This window comes from Ursus americanus, chromosome 5 (genome assembly GCF_024610735.1).
Source record: "Ursus americanus isolate L20-20 chromosome 5, mUrsAme1.1.p, whole genome shotgun sequence".
In the NCBI taxonomy this organism is placed as follows: domain Eukaryota; kingdom Metazoa; phylum Chordata; class Mammalia; order Carnivora; family Ursidae; genus Ursus; species Ursus americanus.
Window position 1 is genome coordinate 66,232,289 of NC_142131.1, and position 16,595 is coordinate 66,248,883.

Below are 16,595 nucleotides of genomic sequence, written 5' to 3' on the forward strand. Positions count from 1 at the left end.
AGAATAACAAGATTGGAAATGTACGTTGTCATGTGACTGGATCACATGGGGAAGCGCTTTATACAGACATCAGTTCCATGGTGTTAATTTGAAATGCCTTTAATGGCAGGCAAAAACCAGTCATTTCATTTTTGTAAATTACAGATTTTATCACAGAGTAACAAATGTTGCTGTAATTAAACTTCTGTTTTATATATATATACGTATACATATATGTATATATACATATATATATATATATTCTTTACTTTTTGTATCAGTAACCAGGCTCGCACACACAGGGTCTGCTGCCACGTCGCAAACCACTCAGTAAAGGAAATAAAAAGTGTATTTGTCATGTCGAGAAGCGTTGGCCGCAGAAGGCTGCTTACTTTCTTTTCCTTTTCCTTTTCAATTGTAAATAAACGACGTTCAGTATCCGTGTGCCTGAACCTTGCATATCCTTCCTAGATATCCCGTAAGGCCCTCAGAAAGGCTGGCTGTGATGATGACGCTTGGGTACAATTTAGATGTCTATTTGGTGGCTCCCGTTAAAGACACATCAGTGTGAAATACTCCCGTAGTCACTGTTTGTACTTGTGTGTTGTGGGAAAAAAAAAAGACTTTTGGAAGGCATGGGGTTGCCAATACCACAAAAACTGTGTTGTACATAATGTAAAGATTACAATGGGGAAATAATGAGCATCTGTGAATAATGAGGTGTCATTTTTTTGATAATCTTGAATGGCAAATAACCCAATAGCCTGCGTACCAGAGACATCTGTGATGGTTCTATTACTTGAATAGTCTTGCAGTCCTTTTTTTTTTTTTTTTTTAATGTTTACAATTATCCAGTTTTAGAAGAGAGAGACTTTAACGCCATTGCCTGGTTACTTGTTTTATGCTGTAATCTAGTTTATTTTATGTAAAATGTATATTGAATGCTTTCCTTTTTTATACCTGCCTTAAATAATTTGGCAATCAGAATTAAAAAGGTTTTTTTTTTATAACGGCTTCTTGTCCGTCTTGTGTTATTTCTCGATGGCTGATAGTGATTCTTATTTTCAAAGAAAGGTTGCTGCGTATTATGAATGTTCACGTCGAAAGATAAAGTTCACACGTACTGAGGTTTCTCGTATGAGACACAGGTGTAACATCCACGCGGTGTATTTAATTCCGTGGACATGTGCAAATTTACTGGGTATTCGTTCCAAACACAGAGCATCATATCAGTATGAATTTGATAGGTCCAGGTTTCTGCGATAGGGGATGATATTCCAAAATGTGCGTCTTGTGACATGTGGACAGTAGCAAAGTCAGTCAGCTGGCCTTTTATTTGACTTGTCATTGAGTTGTTTCACTAGCATATTTTATGCTGCACATACCGAATTGCTTCCTTCCTTGCCTCCCTCCCTTCCAACCAACATGAGTACCTACTTCATCCCAGGCACTGTATAGGGACTGGGATATAGCTATGAACATAGCAGAATAAAATTCCTGTCCTCCTAGAACTGGCATTTTCTAGGAGGTGTGGTAAGCACGATAAAACATCTAAAGTCAATGCAGAGTGTGTTCGATGGTTGATAACCACTGTGGACGGAGAGCGTGGCAGGTGGCGTTGGGAGAACATGAGTGGGCGTCGGTGACTGTAAAGAGGACGGTCGGGAAGGCCTGGCTACAGGAGATGGGAACGTGGTCCGCGCACAGAGCCCTGGGGGAAGGCGTTGCAGCCACACGCAAAAGCCAAGCAGAAACCGCGCAGTGTGAGCGTGCCTTCTGTGTTTGGGCTGCTTGACCTCAGTGCTTTATTCCAGCTGTAAGTTTTTCATTTTACTGTCACTGCTGATGGCAGTTTTCCGACTTGGTGTTCTAAAAAGTTCTTTAAGTTGACAGACTTCGTCTTGGCCTGATTTGGTTAGCTCTCCTCCTTGGGGCCCTTTGCTTTGCAAACGGATAGATTTCTGCGATCGAAGTGTTTTCTCTGCTTTCGGAAAAGCCTTGCAGGTTTGTCCATATTCTTAATAGATTTCTCTAGAAGGTTATTTTTCCTCCGAATTTTCACTTTGGTTGTGTTTTGAATTTCATCCATGTGCCTGTTTCTAAAAACGTCATTGGTGGTGTTTTTTCCCACGCATGAACATTTCACGTGTGTTTCACTATTTTTGTAAAGTTATCCAGTGCTTTCAGTTCGTAGAGCACATCTTGATGTGTCCTTGACAAGTTGATGTAATTTTTCTTACGCCGTTTGAACAAGTATGTTTCCTCTGTTCCGAATATGGCTTCAAGTATGTCTGTTGATGGCGTCCGTGCTGCTGTCGTTCCAGAACGGACCGAACAATTCAGTTGTTCAAGACGCAGCAACGGAACTAAGGTCACCTCACGTCTTCCGCTGAATCGCCGCGTTCGCTACGGATTCCGGGATGATTTTCCTGCTTTTAGTAATAAGCACTTTGTTAAAATTCTGTGAAGGCCAGTCTTGCCTTTCCGCCGCAAAAAGACTGGATGCATGCTCCTGACACAGCTGCCCTTTGCTCACTCCTAGTGAGGTGCCTGAGTGGATTAAGTATAAAGTGCATCCGACCGTGCGTTGCTCCTGTGATAAACAGGAGTGCTGGGAAATGCAGAGAAGTACATGACCAAAAGCACAAGGCGATGCGAAGAGCCTCTCTCCCTAGGCTTTTACGGGAACATTATTCATGACTGGTTTACATTAATCACTAAATGAAGTTTTGTGTCTTCGCCCGAACTGTGAGAGTGTTGTCTTTGCTTATGACAACACGAATTGCCAAAGGGCAGGATTTGTTTATATTACATGTGCGGGTTCTCTGGCTGAGTACATAGTCAGGACTGAGTGGTAAATTAAAGATTCCCAAAAGACAAGCCTCCTTGGCTCCGTTATATGACTATGATGAATCTGCCATTAATACGGTTCTAATTGTTTTACTTTTACAGACATAAAATCAGTCCCCTTAGTGACTAATAATAGGGTTTATTGATTTTACTAAACATTATTCATTCCAGGCCTGCTCATATCAGCCTGTCCTGGAACATATGCAGAAAGCCCGCCGTGCTGACACAGTGCGAATTAACTTCACGGAGAAATGGGAGCGGAGACTTGTTTACAGCCGTGGTCCCATCGAAGGCAGAGTCTTAAAAACAAGGTAATAGGCCCCACATAGAACCGCTGGTTCCTGGATGAAGATTGCAGCTTGGCAGTGGTGTTTGGCACTGGCCACGAACACTCCCAGAGTTAAAGGCTGGCCTTAGGGGCGCCCGGGTGGCTCAGTGGGTTAAGCATGTGCCTTCGGCTCAGGTCATGATCCCAGGGTCCTGGGATCGAGTCCCCCATTGGGCTCCCTGCTCAGCGGGGAGGCTGCTTCTCCCTCTACCCTTAACCCCCCACCCCCGTGATCTCCCTCTCTTGCTCTCTCTCAAATAAATAAATTAAGTCTTTAAAAATATTAAAATAAAGGCTGTCCTTAACTGTTCACACTGGCTGTGACCCGGGATTTACTGTGGTTTGGGCCCAAGGGTCTGAGAGTAACCAGAATGAATAGCTCTGATTGATACAGGATAAAACAGCAGTTTAAATGATAATGACTGGTCATTTCATTCCCTCTCTGACTCTGAAAAAGAGACAGACAGGCAAAGCCATTTATTATTGTTTTTGTCACCAAACACAGCCACCCCTGCCCTGCTTCCTGCACAAGCCTGAGTCATAAGTGTTGTTTACTTGCCTTTGCTTGAGGAGTGAAGCCCAGGATGCAAGGCCTCTGGCTTGGAATCTTGATTTTTCTTGACAAAAGCGCTCTCTAAAGGAGGGCTCCCAGCCTGGGCGCTTAATCCTCATCAAAGCCAATTACTGTTCCCGTTGCTGCGTTCAGGACACTGAGGCACAGAGGCAAAGTAATTTGAGGTCCCCCGGCTGTAAGTCCAGGGGCAGGCTTTATAACCACCGTGCTCTCCTCCAGGGAAGGGGTCGTGAAATCCGCAAGTAACAGACCGAGCCAGCTCTCTGCTGAAGTCTTTGTGACGTTCAGAGGGGCAAGCGGGAGAACTCTCGGCGGCGTCTCTAGTTTTCTGAGACACAACCCTGGTACAGCTTTTCCCGGAGCTGGGAACCCACGCCCGGGATCCCCGAGAGTTTGGTGGGTCCTCAGCTCATTGCCGGCCTAAGTTACTGGAAGTTTCGCTTTTTTTCCCTGGTGGTCAAGATGGTCCCTGCTGTCTTTACTACTCTGCCTCATGCAACTGGGCGCTAGAAGCTCAGAATATGAGTTAGGTTTGGTGGGAAGCCATGCTTGCCTGACGGGGTGAAATGGGTTCTGATAAGTCAAAGAAAAAAAAGTGAAGGGAGCCGTGGCCACATGGCTGGCTCGGGGTGGGGCAAGCCTCGCACTGGGCCTAGAGCCTACTAAGGGGGGGAAAAAAAGACAACTATAAAAGGAAGAGGTTCAAACCACAACTTTGAATTCATTTCCTGTAAGCACGTCCTCTTCTGGTGCATTTTGTGTGCAGAGGGAGTATATGTGAAACATTTACTTGCAAAATGTAAACATTTGAACGTACCTCAGGGTCTATGAAGTTGTATTGGAATTGCTTCTTTTGGTTAATTTAGTGAAAGCCTTAAGAAAATGAATGGCCTAGATCTTTCTTTCTTTCTTTCTTTTTTTTTTTAAGATTTTATTTATTTATTTATTTGAGAGAGGGAGTGAGAGAGGGAGAGAGCACAAGCAGGGGGAGCGGAGCAGGAGAGGGAGAAGCAGGCTCCCCACTGAGCAGGGAGCCAGATGTGGGGCTCGATGCCAGGACCCTGGGATCATGACCTGAGCCGAAGGCAGACACTTAAGCAAGTGAGCCTCCCAGGTGCCCCTGGCCTAGATTTTTCGTGGCCTCTGAGAGAACTTTGTTCCAGAAAGTATTTGCTGCAGGCAGGATATACTATTGGTTAAAAAATTCTTCCTAAGAGGGGTGGCAGATGCCATGGCTCCAGGTTGGAAAGAGAAGGTGGTCCCTTCTTCCCATCACCCTCCGGTGAAGGTCGCTCAACCACCCACCCCACCCTCCTAGATCAGGCCCCGAATTTTCCGGGGTTTATATGCAGGGTGATGATTGGCAGGTGGGGAAAGAGGGGTGCAATCCCCAGCCTGGCAGGGGTGGCTTTTCAACCTGATCATGGAGCAGGAGGGATTCTATAGCAGGGCTATAGGTTGAATGTTTTCCACCACATGTAACCGAAACCTTGACTCCCAACTGCCTTAAGCCCCAAGGAAATATATTCTGTTCCATGGCGTGAGGCTGAGAGCAGGGTGAGCCCCAGACGCAGTTCTCCATGCCCCGGGGTCAGCTTCTCAGGAATTCTTTCTGCTCCGCCATCCTCTTTATCCCTTGTGTTAATGGCCATAGGAGTCCAGGGGCCCTGTCCAGAGACATCCACGTCTTTCTATGTCTCTGTCTTAGGAGGGAAGAAGCCTTTCTCGGCTCTGCCAGAAGTCCCCTCAAGTCTCCTTGGCCAGAATCAGGGCGCATGCTCACTGCTGAACTATCACGGACAAGAGGATGAGATTGCCGTGACTTCCTCGGGCTAAGAAGGGTGAGACGCTGCCCCTGGGTCCTGCATGGGAGGGGGGTACGACGGCTTAGGACCAGCCTTCCGTTAGGGAGGAAGCTAAAGGAGGTGACTGTTCTGCTGTCTGAGGATAAACCTCTCCTGGAGCCCAGTGGCCCTTGGTAGATTCTCCTGACGTCCTCTGGTTCTCTTGAGGTATGTCTGCATCCAGGGTGGGGTGTGGGTAGGAAGCAGGCAGCTGTTCGCACGTAAGCAAAACTCAAGGAGACCTTCCAACTCTTAACTGATGGTCCTTCAGAGAGTCCAGTGAGCGGGCAGAGTTCGGGTGGTGAGGCATTCATGTCATGGGCTGCACTGAACAGCCAAAAGAATACAAAGGAATTACCAGGCAGGACTCTGCTGGTGGAAGAAAGATACCAGGCTCCACTGCCCCCCCCAAAGTATGCACGCACACACAGGGTTATATGCTCTTTTCCCCTGCAGAAGCTCTCTAGAATTAATAAGAAATAAGAGGGACCTACCTTTTCCCGCAAGCAAGTAGCCTGTACTCTGAAGAGAAAGGAGGAGCTCTGGTCCATTCCGTACTGGAATAGAGGGCGTGGAGCTGGGGGGAGCCGTAAGGCGACTGGAATGTTAAGAGGGGCATGTCAGGCACTGGTGTACCAAGAGAAAGAACAGATTAGCCCAGTGGCAGGGGGAGAATCTCCTTGAGGGAAAGAGAAACCAGGCTTTCACTTGCGGTCATTGACAGAATTATCAAAAGCTTTAGGTGGAGAAAGAGCCTTGAGTGGTTCTCGCGAAGGAGTCTTGCCATCGCTGAAGAAGACAAGTAGGTGGGTAGTTCCTAGGTAGTCCCCATGGTGGGGGAGTTGGGGAGGAGAGAGGGCGTAATCCTCTTAACCTTTGACTTCCTCTGCCCTCTCAGAGATCACAGCAGTTGGTAGGAAGAAGGTAAAGGAATGGCTCCAATTCCCGGGCCGTTCTCTCAGTCTCTCTTGGCTCCGGCGTGAAGAGGGGCGCTTACTGGGGTGGATGGCAAGCTCAGTGGTTCCATGGGGGGTCCCTGAGTTGGTGAGCGGTGGCCCAGTGCTCCACCCAGCGGGTCAGGTGACTGGAAACACTTGGGTGGGCCCCAGGTCCTTCCAAAGAAGGAATTTTGAAAGTGGTTCAACAGGACAGGAGGCAGAATCCTTTGAGGAAGTATTTCCTGAGTGTCCACTAAAGGGCCTGGGGTTTCCTAGGGACACCAGACCTTGTGCTTGGAGCCCTTCTAGACAGAGGGCACGGCCCTCCTCTGTGTGCATCAGCCACACGTGTCTGCAGACTTACTATCTTCTGGGAAGATGGACGTGCAGGCGAGCATTCGCCCTGGGGATGCTGCGACCCAAGCTCAGAGACCTTCAAGCCTGATGTGCGCAGCCTCAGAAATCCGCGGGTGCCTGGGTGTCCGCCACCCCCAGCCCCCAGTCCCTTCCCACCCCTCAGTGATAAGATGCGCAGAGACATACAGTAAAAGATGTATTTTATGGCAGCAGCTTGGTGACCAGACTGTCTGGGGGTGAAGCAGGATTAGTCATGGAAAGGCCCCCAGCAGGCAGCTCCAGGAGGCCGTCTGCCCGGTGGCACTGGGAGCTCCGTCACCAGGCCGCTGGGCAGTGGCAGACGGGCCCGGAGGTAGGAAGCTTCAGTGACTCATTTCTGCCCCTTGCTTGGATTCTGTTGTCAGTGAGCAGCAGCGTCGGAGGCAAAAAAAAAAAAAAAAAAAAATGCCACATGGCCGGGGGAAGTCCCAGTGCCTCTCAGTGGCCAGCGTGAACATGGTTTCTATCTTGAGAGTCCTCTTGCTGGGGCAGTGCAGCTCCTAGACACCCCATGTGGCAGTCCAGGGAGCCCAGGAACATTCCCATGGCTGACTCTGGGGGCTGAGGTGGGCTCAGAGCACCCAGACGACCAAGGAGCATCCCCTCAGATCAGCCAAGAGGGACTTCCTAGTAGGAGTGAAGTACTGTGTTGGAAGGCCGAGTGTCTCTGGCCTTGCTCCACTCCATGTTGGCAGCTCTGGGGGCCTCTGGGTCTTCTGAATGCCCCTCAGGCCCACCCAGGTACTTCCTGCTTACTCATGCCGCCATGTCTTAGTCAAGGACTTTTCCGTTGTAAATAGCAGAAACCTATTCAAACTAATCTATGCAAAATAGGCTGATTCAGTGTAGGGCAGAGAGGTCCTCCAGGGACAAGGGCAGGAAGTGCGGATGAGCTCCAAGGGGGCAGGCACTGGGACCTGTGAGGTCCCGAGGAACTTTGGCAGCCCCTCTGTCCTTCCAGCTCCTCTCCCATCCTCCTCTCCCCTCCCCTCTCCTCCTCATCATGGCCTCTTTGCTCTCTCTGCTCACTGGCTCTCTCCGATTCTCCAAACATATGGCCTGGCTTGACTGGCAGCATTCCTAGCATCTCTGCTCTGAGTCTAGATTCCTGGGAGAGAGGGTGACAGTGGCCTACCGGGTGTACCCAGAGCCAGGAGGCATAGCAGCTCCGAATGAACCTGCCTGCCGAGGGAGCGAAGGCAGCGGGATGGGAGCAGACTGCTCAGCCGGATCCTAGGTTTGGCTTCCTCGAACCAGCCCTGTGCCCCGGCCGTCCATGCCCTGCATCCAGGGAGCACCGAGGGCCAGGAACAGAAGCCCATTCACACCAGCTTAGTTCCAAAGAGGGTCTGTTGAAAGCTTACGAGTCAGTCTCCTAATGTCCAAGGTGAAATGGATTTCTGTCCCTGTCACACCCTGATGTGGCTGGCCAAATTTGGGAGAGGTGGGACAGAATCCTAGAACTCACGACTGTCCCTCCTAGAAGTGTCGGTAAGGCAGCTTCTCCAAGAGCAGAGCTGACTGGGTGGTAACTCTCCTGTATCCTGACGTGACCTTCCCTCACTCATCTGGCAAGTATTTATGGAGTGCCTGATTCCGACTGAAAGCTGTTCCCGATGCTGGAGGTAGAACAGTAAGGAAAAGATACCAAACTCTGCCCTCATGGAGCTTACATTCTCCTGGAGACAGTGACCGCAAAGAAGCATGCAAGCAAATATGTGTCCTGTCCGGTGGCAGTAAACCCTATCGAGACGGGCAAAGTGGAGCCAGGAGGATAGGGAGCATCTCGTACGTAGAAGAGGAAATGCCTATTTTTGTGGTGTTCCATACATGTAACTAGAGCTCCTGAAGCCCTTGGAATTGCGGGGCGCTTGGGTGGCTCAGTCGGTTTAGCACGAGTCTTGATTTCGGCTCAGGGTCGCGAGATCGACCGCCGCCTGGGGCTCTGCGCTCAGCGGGGAGACTACTTGAGCATTCCCTCTCTCCCTCTCCCTCTAATTCTTTAAAATAATCGAGCAAACAAACAAAACCCTTGGATTCGTGGATTTGCCTAAGGGATACGAGTGCGTTTTGTTATTCATAAGGAGCCCCCTCTCTGGCCTTACCCAAATTATGGTAATGACGTGACTCTTGGCAGGCTTCTCAAAAACTTCAGCTTGGGGCTGGTCGCAGAGGAGGTAACCACATGATGAGAGTTGGAACTCTTAGAGGGACGAGGACTGGAGATGGGGTTCAATCACCGATGGCCAATGATGGGATAAAGCATGACTATGTAATGAAATGTTGATAAAAATACTTCAGCAGTGAGGTTGGAGGCAGTCCTGGGTTGGTGACCACCTTCCTGTGCCGGGAGCGTGGCGTTTCTGGAGAGGCCGTGGACGCTCTGAGCCACCCCATACCTTGTGCTATGCGTCGCTTCCATTTGGTTTTCCTGGGTTTTATCCTGGCGATAAAACTAGAATCGTAAGTTCTAGGAGTCGTTCTAACAAATTATCAAACCTGATGGGGATTGTGGGAACCCCCGAATTTATTGTTGCCTGTGCAGAAATGCAGGTAGCCTGGGGGACCCTATTTGTGGCTGGCATCGGAATGGAGGGGGCATTCTTCATTTAAGAGATGGAGTCCTTAGCCTGTGGGGTCGGTGCTCACACGGGGCAGTGTCAGAATTGAACTGAATCACAGGACACCTCTCTCACTTGGCATCAGAGAACTGGAGAACTGCTGCTGGAAAATGATGTAATTTTATACAGGGGGTTCAGGAAACAGACACCTGAAGGGTTGAGGGAGCAAGTCGTATAGATGCCTGGAAGAATAGTGTGTCAGGCAGAGGGAAGAGCAAGTGCAAAGGTCCTGAGGTAGGAATGTGTTTGGACTAAATTATTTAAGGGAGAGGAAGAAGAATGTGGCTAGAGCACAGGTGAGGAGTCCATTGGTAGATAAAGGTGTGTGTCAACACAGCCTTTCAGTGGAAGCCTCCAAGTGCCCAGCCAGGGAAACTATCCCATAGTTGTGGGATGGAAAGCTCACAGATTGGAGAGCCAGAAATCACACAGTTCATTGAAGCAACGTAAACTCAAGCATAGAGTTTAAAGCCAGTGGGAAGAAAGGGAGTGGGTTAATACGCTTGGGCTGGTACACAGGCCATTGGAAGGGCCACACCTCCAGAGTTCTGTGTTGTGCAAATGCTTTTGTCTTGTTCATCTCTATGGTGTACCAGCCCCCCCCCCCGCCCCCCCGCCCCATGATCATGGGGTTAGGAGGACTAGACAGGAGGACGAGGATGATGGGAGATGCCCGGAGTCAGCACAGGCTTGATGGAGAGCCGGGGGGCGGGGGGGGGGGCAGCTGTGGGCTTTCTTGGCCTGTCTGGGATGGGAGGCAGAGGGGGGAGTTGGGGGTTGCATGAGCGGCTGAAGTGAGGCCTCCTGGATCCTGGCTGCTGCTCATCCCCATCTGTATTTAGGATATAATGAATATTCAGTGCTTTGTGTGTCTCATGTATATTTAGTGGTCATGAATATTTAGTATTTACTTACTTCTTCCATTTCCTTTCTATCGAGGTTCACACATAGATGCTCTTTTTGCTTTATCTGTCTTCACCTGTCTCCCAGGTAAATAATTTAATTATCTGTGCTTTACACATCCAGGGATTTGCATCAATCACCTTTGTTTTGTCTTGTATGGCCGAGTTGACTATTGTCACGGTGGCCAGCGCACTTTGCATGAGGCTTGGGAGTTAGATGGAGAGTGGTGGCGTGGTATCAGAGTCTTACAAGCCATCGTAAGGACTTAATTTCTACTCTGAAGGGGACGTAGGTGCTGTCCATGTAGTTGAGCCTAAGATTTCATCACATGCACGGGAGATTTTAAGAAAGGCAGGAGGTGGGAACAGTTGTGGAAGCAGGGGCCAGGAGATTCTTTGCAGAGGAATATACTACTAAAAGGTGCTGATAATGTGGGTTCTCGAGACTGAGGAATAGATATTAATTTTACTCATTTCCCTACCAACTGTTTTAATCTTGTCCTGGTGGCGAGGGCACAGCCGTGTGCAGGACGAGGCCATCACTCCACGATGTGAAGGGTGGGGTGGGGCACAGAGTGGGTGGGAGTCAACCTTGGGAACAGGTGCAGCCAGTTCTGGAAGGAAGTTCATGGGAGAGGTTTGCAAGGTGGGAGGTAACATAGTACCTTGAAGGTTGGGAGGCACTGCTGTTTTTAACCCATCATTCAATCCTTGCCATAAGCTTGACCTGCCTTCCTAAGATGCCCTATTCCAGTTACTCCTTCTATATTTTCCCCCCATTAGAATGGATTTTAAATGATATAGTATTATATTAATCACTCCATTTCTCTGATCTGGGTTAGCTGGGGCAGAGAAGTAACACTATTAACTTCTCTGATAAAAGTTTTGCACTGTTTGTTCATAAAGCAAAAGGGTATAGCGATTTCAGTGGATACATAACCCTAAAAAATCCATTTAAGCTCTACCGAAGAAATGATTTTAAAATGTGTGGAATATCATTGATTTTTACTTCCTTAGGAGTCTGTCTTGTTGAGAAAGAATTTGGGGGTATTCCTTTCTCAGGTTCCTGTAACACAGAACTGACAATTACATGTTCATTAAACTGCAGATTATGTTTCTTAAAGAAATACAGATCCTAAAAGCTATGACATGGCCATAGCCTACTATTAAGATTTCTGAAAAACAAAATTAATGCATGAAAACATACACGTCGTTTAAGCTTTATTTCTAGTGAAACATTGCTTGACCGGCAAATGTTGTGTGAGGGTCTTAAACACGTTTTCACACCCTCGTTGGCCATATGGGAGCAAATAGCCTGGAATCCAACATAACTCCTTAAAAGCTAGATACATTCTAGAAGAATCAGCCATTTCGTGGAAGTATCATAGCGCTAGAAGAAAACACTGGTGGTGTGTTCTTATTTCTGGGGTGAGAGTAATGTTTCTGGTGCATAGCATCAGATTCAGAAAAAGATGGATAGTTTGACCCCGTTAAAGAATTTAAGATTGCATTTGGGGAATAGCGTCATAAATGAAGTCCGATAACAGACAAGAAATGGGGGGAAATGCTCGCAAGATTTACCACAGGCAAAGGGCCAATTCTGATACTGAAATTATTTTTAAAAGCATTGTGCCAGCAGCCTCATAGAAAAGAAAGAAGAAGGCTATACACAAGCCAGTGAACAGAAAAGGAACACGCTAACTGATAGGAATATAAAAAGGTAGTCACAGAGTGAGGGGAAAGGACAGTGGATTTCTTTTCACCTGTTAGCAGGACCCAAGTTAGATGGTGGTTGATGGTGTGGATTCAGGTTCCGGCACTGTTAGTGAGAAATACGGGAGAGACGGATCTGGCACTGTTCGCCTGGGTGGCTCAGTCGGTTAAGCGGCTCACATCGTGATGTCAGGGTCCTGGGATCGAGTCCCACATTGGGCTCCCTGCTCAGTGGGGAGTCTGCTTCTCCCCTTCCCCCTGCTCATACTCTCGCTCGTTTGCTCTCTTTCAAATAAATAAATAAAATCTTTAAAAAATATATAAGCATACATAGGCATTTCCTTTTAGGATTTTAGCCTCCGCGCTCTTCTCACTCGATGACCCAAAGACTGTACGAATGCTGCCTTGGAGAGATGTGTTTATGGACGCACACGGTATGGTGGCCACAACGTGTGTTTTTTGTCTGTATGACTTGTGTGTTTATGCTGTTTGTATTTGGATAGACATCCTGGAAAGCCAGGTTCTCAAATTGTTTACCTGTCATGAATGGGGAGTGGGGAGGAGCCTAGAGGAGGAAGGGGCTTTGTCTTTATTGTCATCGTGAACTGTTCGATTTTTAAAATGATGGATGCAGATCCCTTTCAGAATATACTGTCATTTCTCTCCCCGTGAATATGTGGCACGATGTGTCTGTCTGGGTGTCTGCCTTATCTCTGTTTCTCTTGCTACTGCTTCACCATCTCTCTGTAATTCATCTCGATTTAATTCATAAATATACATTGTATTAAGGGAGCATGTTTATTAGCTAGTTCTAGAATCTTTCATAGTGATGTGAACTGCCGTGGAATTTATTATGCGAAGTGTGTCCTTGGCTATTTGTATATAGTACTTTATTTTAGCCTCACATCGTACGCATGCTCCCGCGTGCTTAATGAGGAAAGCGCTCAATTGAAGTAGCAGACAAATAAATGTCTTCATTAAGAGCAGGTTGGGGCGCCTGGGTGACTCGGTTGGTTAAGCATCCAACTCTTGGTTTCGGCTCTGGTCATGATCTCAGGGTTGTGAGATTGAGCCCTGGTGGGCTCTGCGCTCAGCAGGGAGTCTGCTTGAGATTCTCTCTCTTTCTCCCTCTGCCCCTCCCTCCTGCAATCCCTCTCTTTATCTACAATAAATAAATAAATCTTAAAAAAAAAAAACAGGTTTGGTAACCCTCTTGTGGTGCTGAATATTTTGGAGCAGAACATAGAACATACCAATTGTGAAGAAGCCTCAAATTCTTTCAGTAGAGGTTTTATCTCATTTTAAAACAATAGAGAGTTGCATCGTTTTAAGAAACCCGGTTGTGATGGGCATTGGGGGTGGGGGGTGGACTCATCTGCGTAATGGCTGCCATTTTTAAAGGGCACTTTGGAGACCTTGGAGTCAGGCTACATATAGTGGTTCAGGTGCTTAGCGGGAATGGGGTGTAGTGAGGAGTTAAGGTTAGTTAACGCCCAGAGTGGCAGAGTCTTCATTTCCCCCCCTGCTTAGCATGTGCCGACAGGCAGTACCCAGTAGGACCAGGAGCTGCAGGCATGTTTCCGCTAGACTCACGTACTCATATGTGTAGTTCTGTGTCACTAGAGGCGAGCCTCCATTTTTAAAGTTGTGCATATGCCTGGAGAAATCTTTGCCTATCCTTCGATGTCAGGCTTTCTGAATCATTTGTTTTACATGTGTCTCTTTTATGCAGAGTAGAGATAAATTTCTCTGTAAAATCCGATCTGAAAATCTCTTTCTTTTCCTACTCAAGTTTAGCCCGTTTTTATTTATGGCTCTGAAAGGTTTGTTTGGTTCTGTGCTGCCATATTATCTTCTGTTTCCTTTTTGCTTGTTTTAACATTGCAATTCTTTTCACATTTGAGAAGGTTTGTATTTCTGTACGAGTACTTTGTATTTTTGTGTAAATATTTTATCCAACTCTTCTGTGTTATAGAAAGGTGTAATTACCTCATGCAAAGGTATATATGGTATAATAACCTCAAATACTATCATCAGTGATAAAATTAGCTTCTGTTCTCTTCTTTCTCCGTCAATATACTCCTTCCTTCAACTTTATTGTCTTTTTTATTGTCATTTTTGTAGTGCTAATTATGTTTTCCCTTCTGCCCGTCGTTTTGCCAATATTAAATAACATTCTTCTGTGCTCGTTTAATTCCTACCTCCTGCCTTCTCCTCTCAATTTTTATTTTATTAGTTTCTAAAAACATGTTATAGGAAAACATTTTCCGTACTTAAAGAGAATTGAACATGATTTGATCTTTTTGCTTAGCTATCCAGAGGATTGTTTTTTATCTTAAAATTCCCATAGATTTATTAGAGTGTCTGTTAAAATTGGTTGTTCTGGTTTAATTTGCCCCGATACACGATATTCCGTTTGAATGGGTAGATACAAGTCTTCATTTATTTCAGGGAAGCTTTCTCACTGATTATTTAAAAATACTTGCTCTGTTTTATTTTCCCTTCTTGAGGATTTCTTTGACTTTGTATCTATAAGATAGATTTTATCTTTTATAATTGTTACTGTCTTTCTCATTCTTTTAAATTTTTTCTATCTCATTTTATTTGCTGATTTCATTTCCAGCTTTAATATTCCTTTTTGGGTTTTCTCCTTTGCTCCTTCCATTTAAAAAGTTTTAATCTCCCTAATTTCTTTCTCTTGCATTTCTTTCCCAGGTTCTGCCACACGTCTTTTATTCTGTTAGGTGTTTGGTCTTCTCTGCTCTGTGTTCTTATATTTTTATTTTTCAAGCCTTCCTCTATGGAGATAATTGTTTTATTAGTAATTTTAACATATGGTAAAATTTGTGATTACAGATTTCATCTACCCTCTGGCAATATTTCTTTTTAAAGATTTTATTTATTTATTTGACAGAGAGAGAGAGCATAGCAGGGGAAGCGGGAGAGGGAGAAGCAGGCTCCCCGCTGAGCAGGGAGCCCAACATGGGGCTCGATCCCAGGACCCTGGGATCATGACCTGAGCTGAAGGCAGACGCTTCACCGACTGAGCCATCCTGGTGCCCCATGGCAATATTTTTGAGTGCTTTTTTAAAATCTCTTGCTCAGCTTTGATTCTTTAATTTTTTGTCAGCCTCATGCTAATTAGGAGTCACATGATTGATGGGGTTAGATTTTCCCGGACCAGCTATTTATGGGCTATTTTGTTAAGGGTGGGGAGTAGGGCGAGATGAAATTCTAGGTTTCGTAACTGAAGATTCTTTCCTTCGCTGCCTCAGAGACGTTTTGCTCCAATGTGGCGTCTCGTGCTGTGCCATCACCGCTTCCTTTTCCTCTCTGAGCCTCGCGGTGTGATCTCAGCTCTGTTAAATCTCAGTCGTCTCGGAGCCAAGCTTCTCTTTCGTCTTGCACTTTTTTGTGGCTCCCTTTCAGCCTCTGTGTATATGTGCTTACGCTTGTCGGAACCTGCTGCTTGCTGGTTCCCTTCGCCCCTTCCTGGGCGGCTCTCTGCTGCTTCCAGAATAGCTCCTTTGGGGGCTCTAGCTTGATCTCAGCTGTTGGAGGCAGCATGAGCAATAATAAGTTTGTAGTGCGCTTGGAATCCAAGTTTGACACAAGTAATGTTTTTTTCATAGTGCTGCTTGTTCAGTCCAGTTTCTAGGAAGCAAAGAAATATTCTGAACCAAACTCTCTTTGCTTATATCAGAAACATATTTTATTCTTGGATTTTAAACATTTTTATTTCTATTATGTAATTTTTTCATTGCATAAATTATAGGTAACTAAATGATTATTTTTAAGAAGTATTTTAAGCCAAACAGAAGAATAAAGGAAATAAAGTCTCCCTTAGTACCTCTTCTCAACCTATAAAAAGCAACTCTGTGTCACTGGTTAGTATAGGTCTTTCTGGATATTTCTCGGCATGTATGAAATTGGTATTAGATATTTTGAAATCCATACGTTTAGGGGCACCTCTGTGGCTTAGTCAGTAAAGCATCTGACTCTTGATTTTGGCTCAGGTCATGATGTCAAGGTTGTGAGATCAAGCCCTGTGTCGGGCTCCTTGCTGGGCATGAAGCCTGCATAAGGTTCTCTCTCTCCCTCTCTCTCTCTCCCCCTCTGTGCCACTCCCCCGCCCCTTGCACACACGCCTGCTTGTGCATGCACTCACGCGCCTGCTCTGTGTCTCTTTAAAAAAAAAATGAAAGTCATACGTTTGACCTTGACCTTTGTTAATGCTCTTTTTTTTTTTTCTGGTTTCTGTTCCCTTATCTCATGCTGCCATTAACTTGGTTCTTACTCCTTGGCTACAGAACTTGTTGATAAATTGTTAGAACAATTATTTATTGGTCTTCACATACAGCAGGTCCTTCTCCCTCTAATGACAGAATATTCAACAAAAGTTGACCATGATGATAGTGGTGATTTTGCCACTTCTTTCATCTGAGCTTTC

The 16,595-nt window shown here is 46.3% G+C and overlaps 1 protein-coding gene across 4 annotated transcripts in view; it reads left to right on the top strand.

Annotated features, from left to right (window-relative positions):
• ZNF608 (zinc finger protein 608) overlaps positions 1-16,595 on the top strand; it is a 135,571-nt gene that overhangs the window by 106,788 nt on the left and 12,188 nt on the right. For 3 of the 4 annotated variants that reach the window (XM_045794830.2, XM_045794833.2, XM_045794831.2), the window contains one exon: positions 1-988. In XM_045794830.2, the coding sequence (XP_045650786.2) occupies positions 1-7 (7 nt within the window). In that variant the 3' untranslated portion in view covers positions 8-988. The other variant, XM_045794829.2, reaches the window with a different exon arrangement.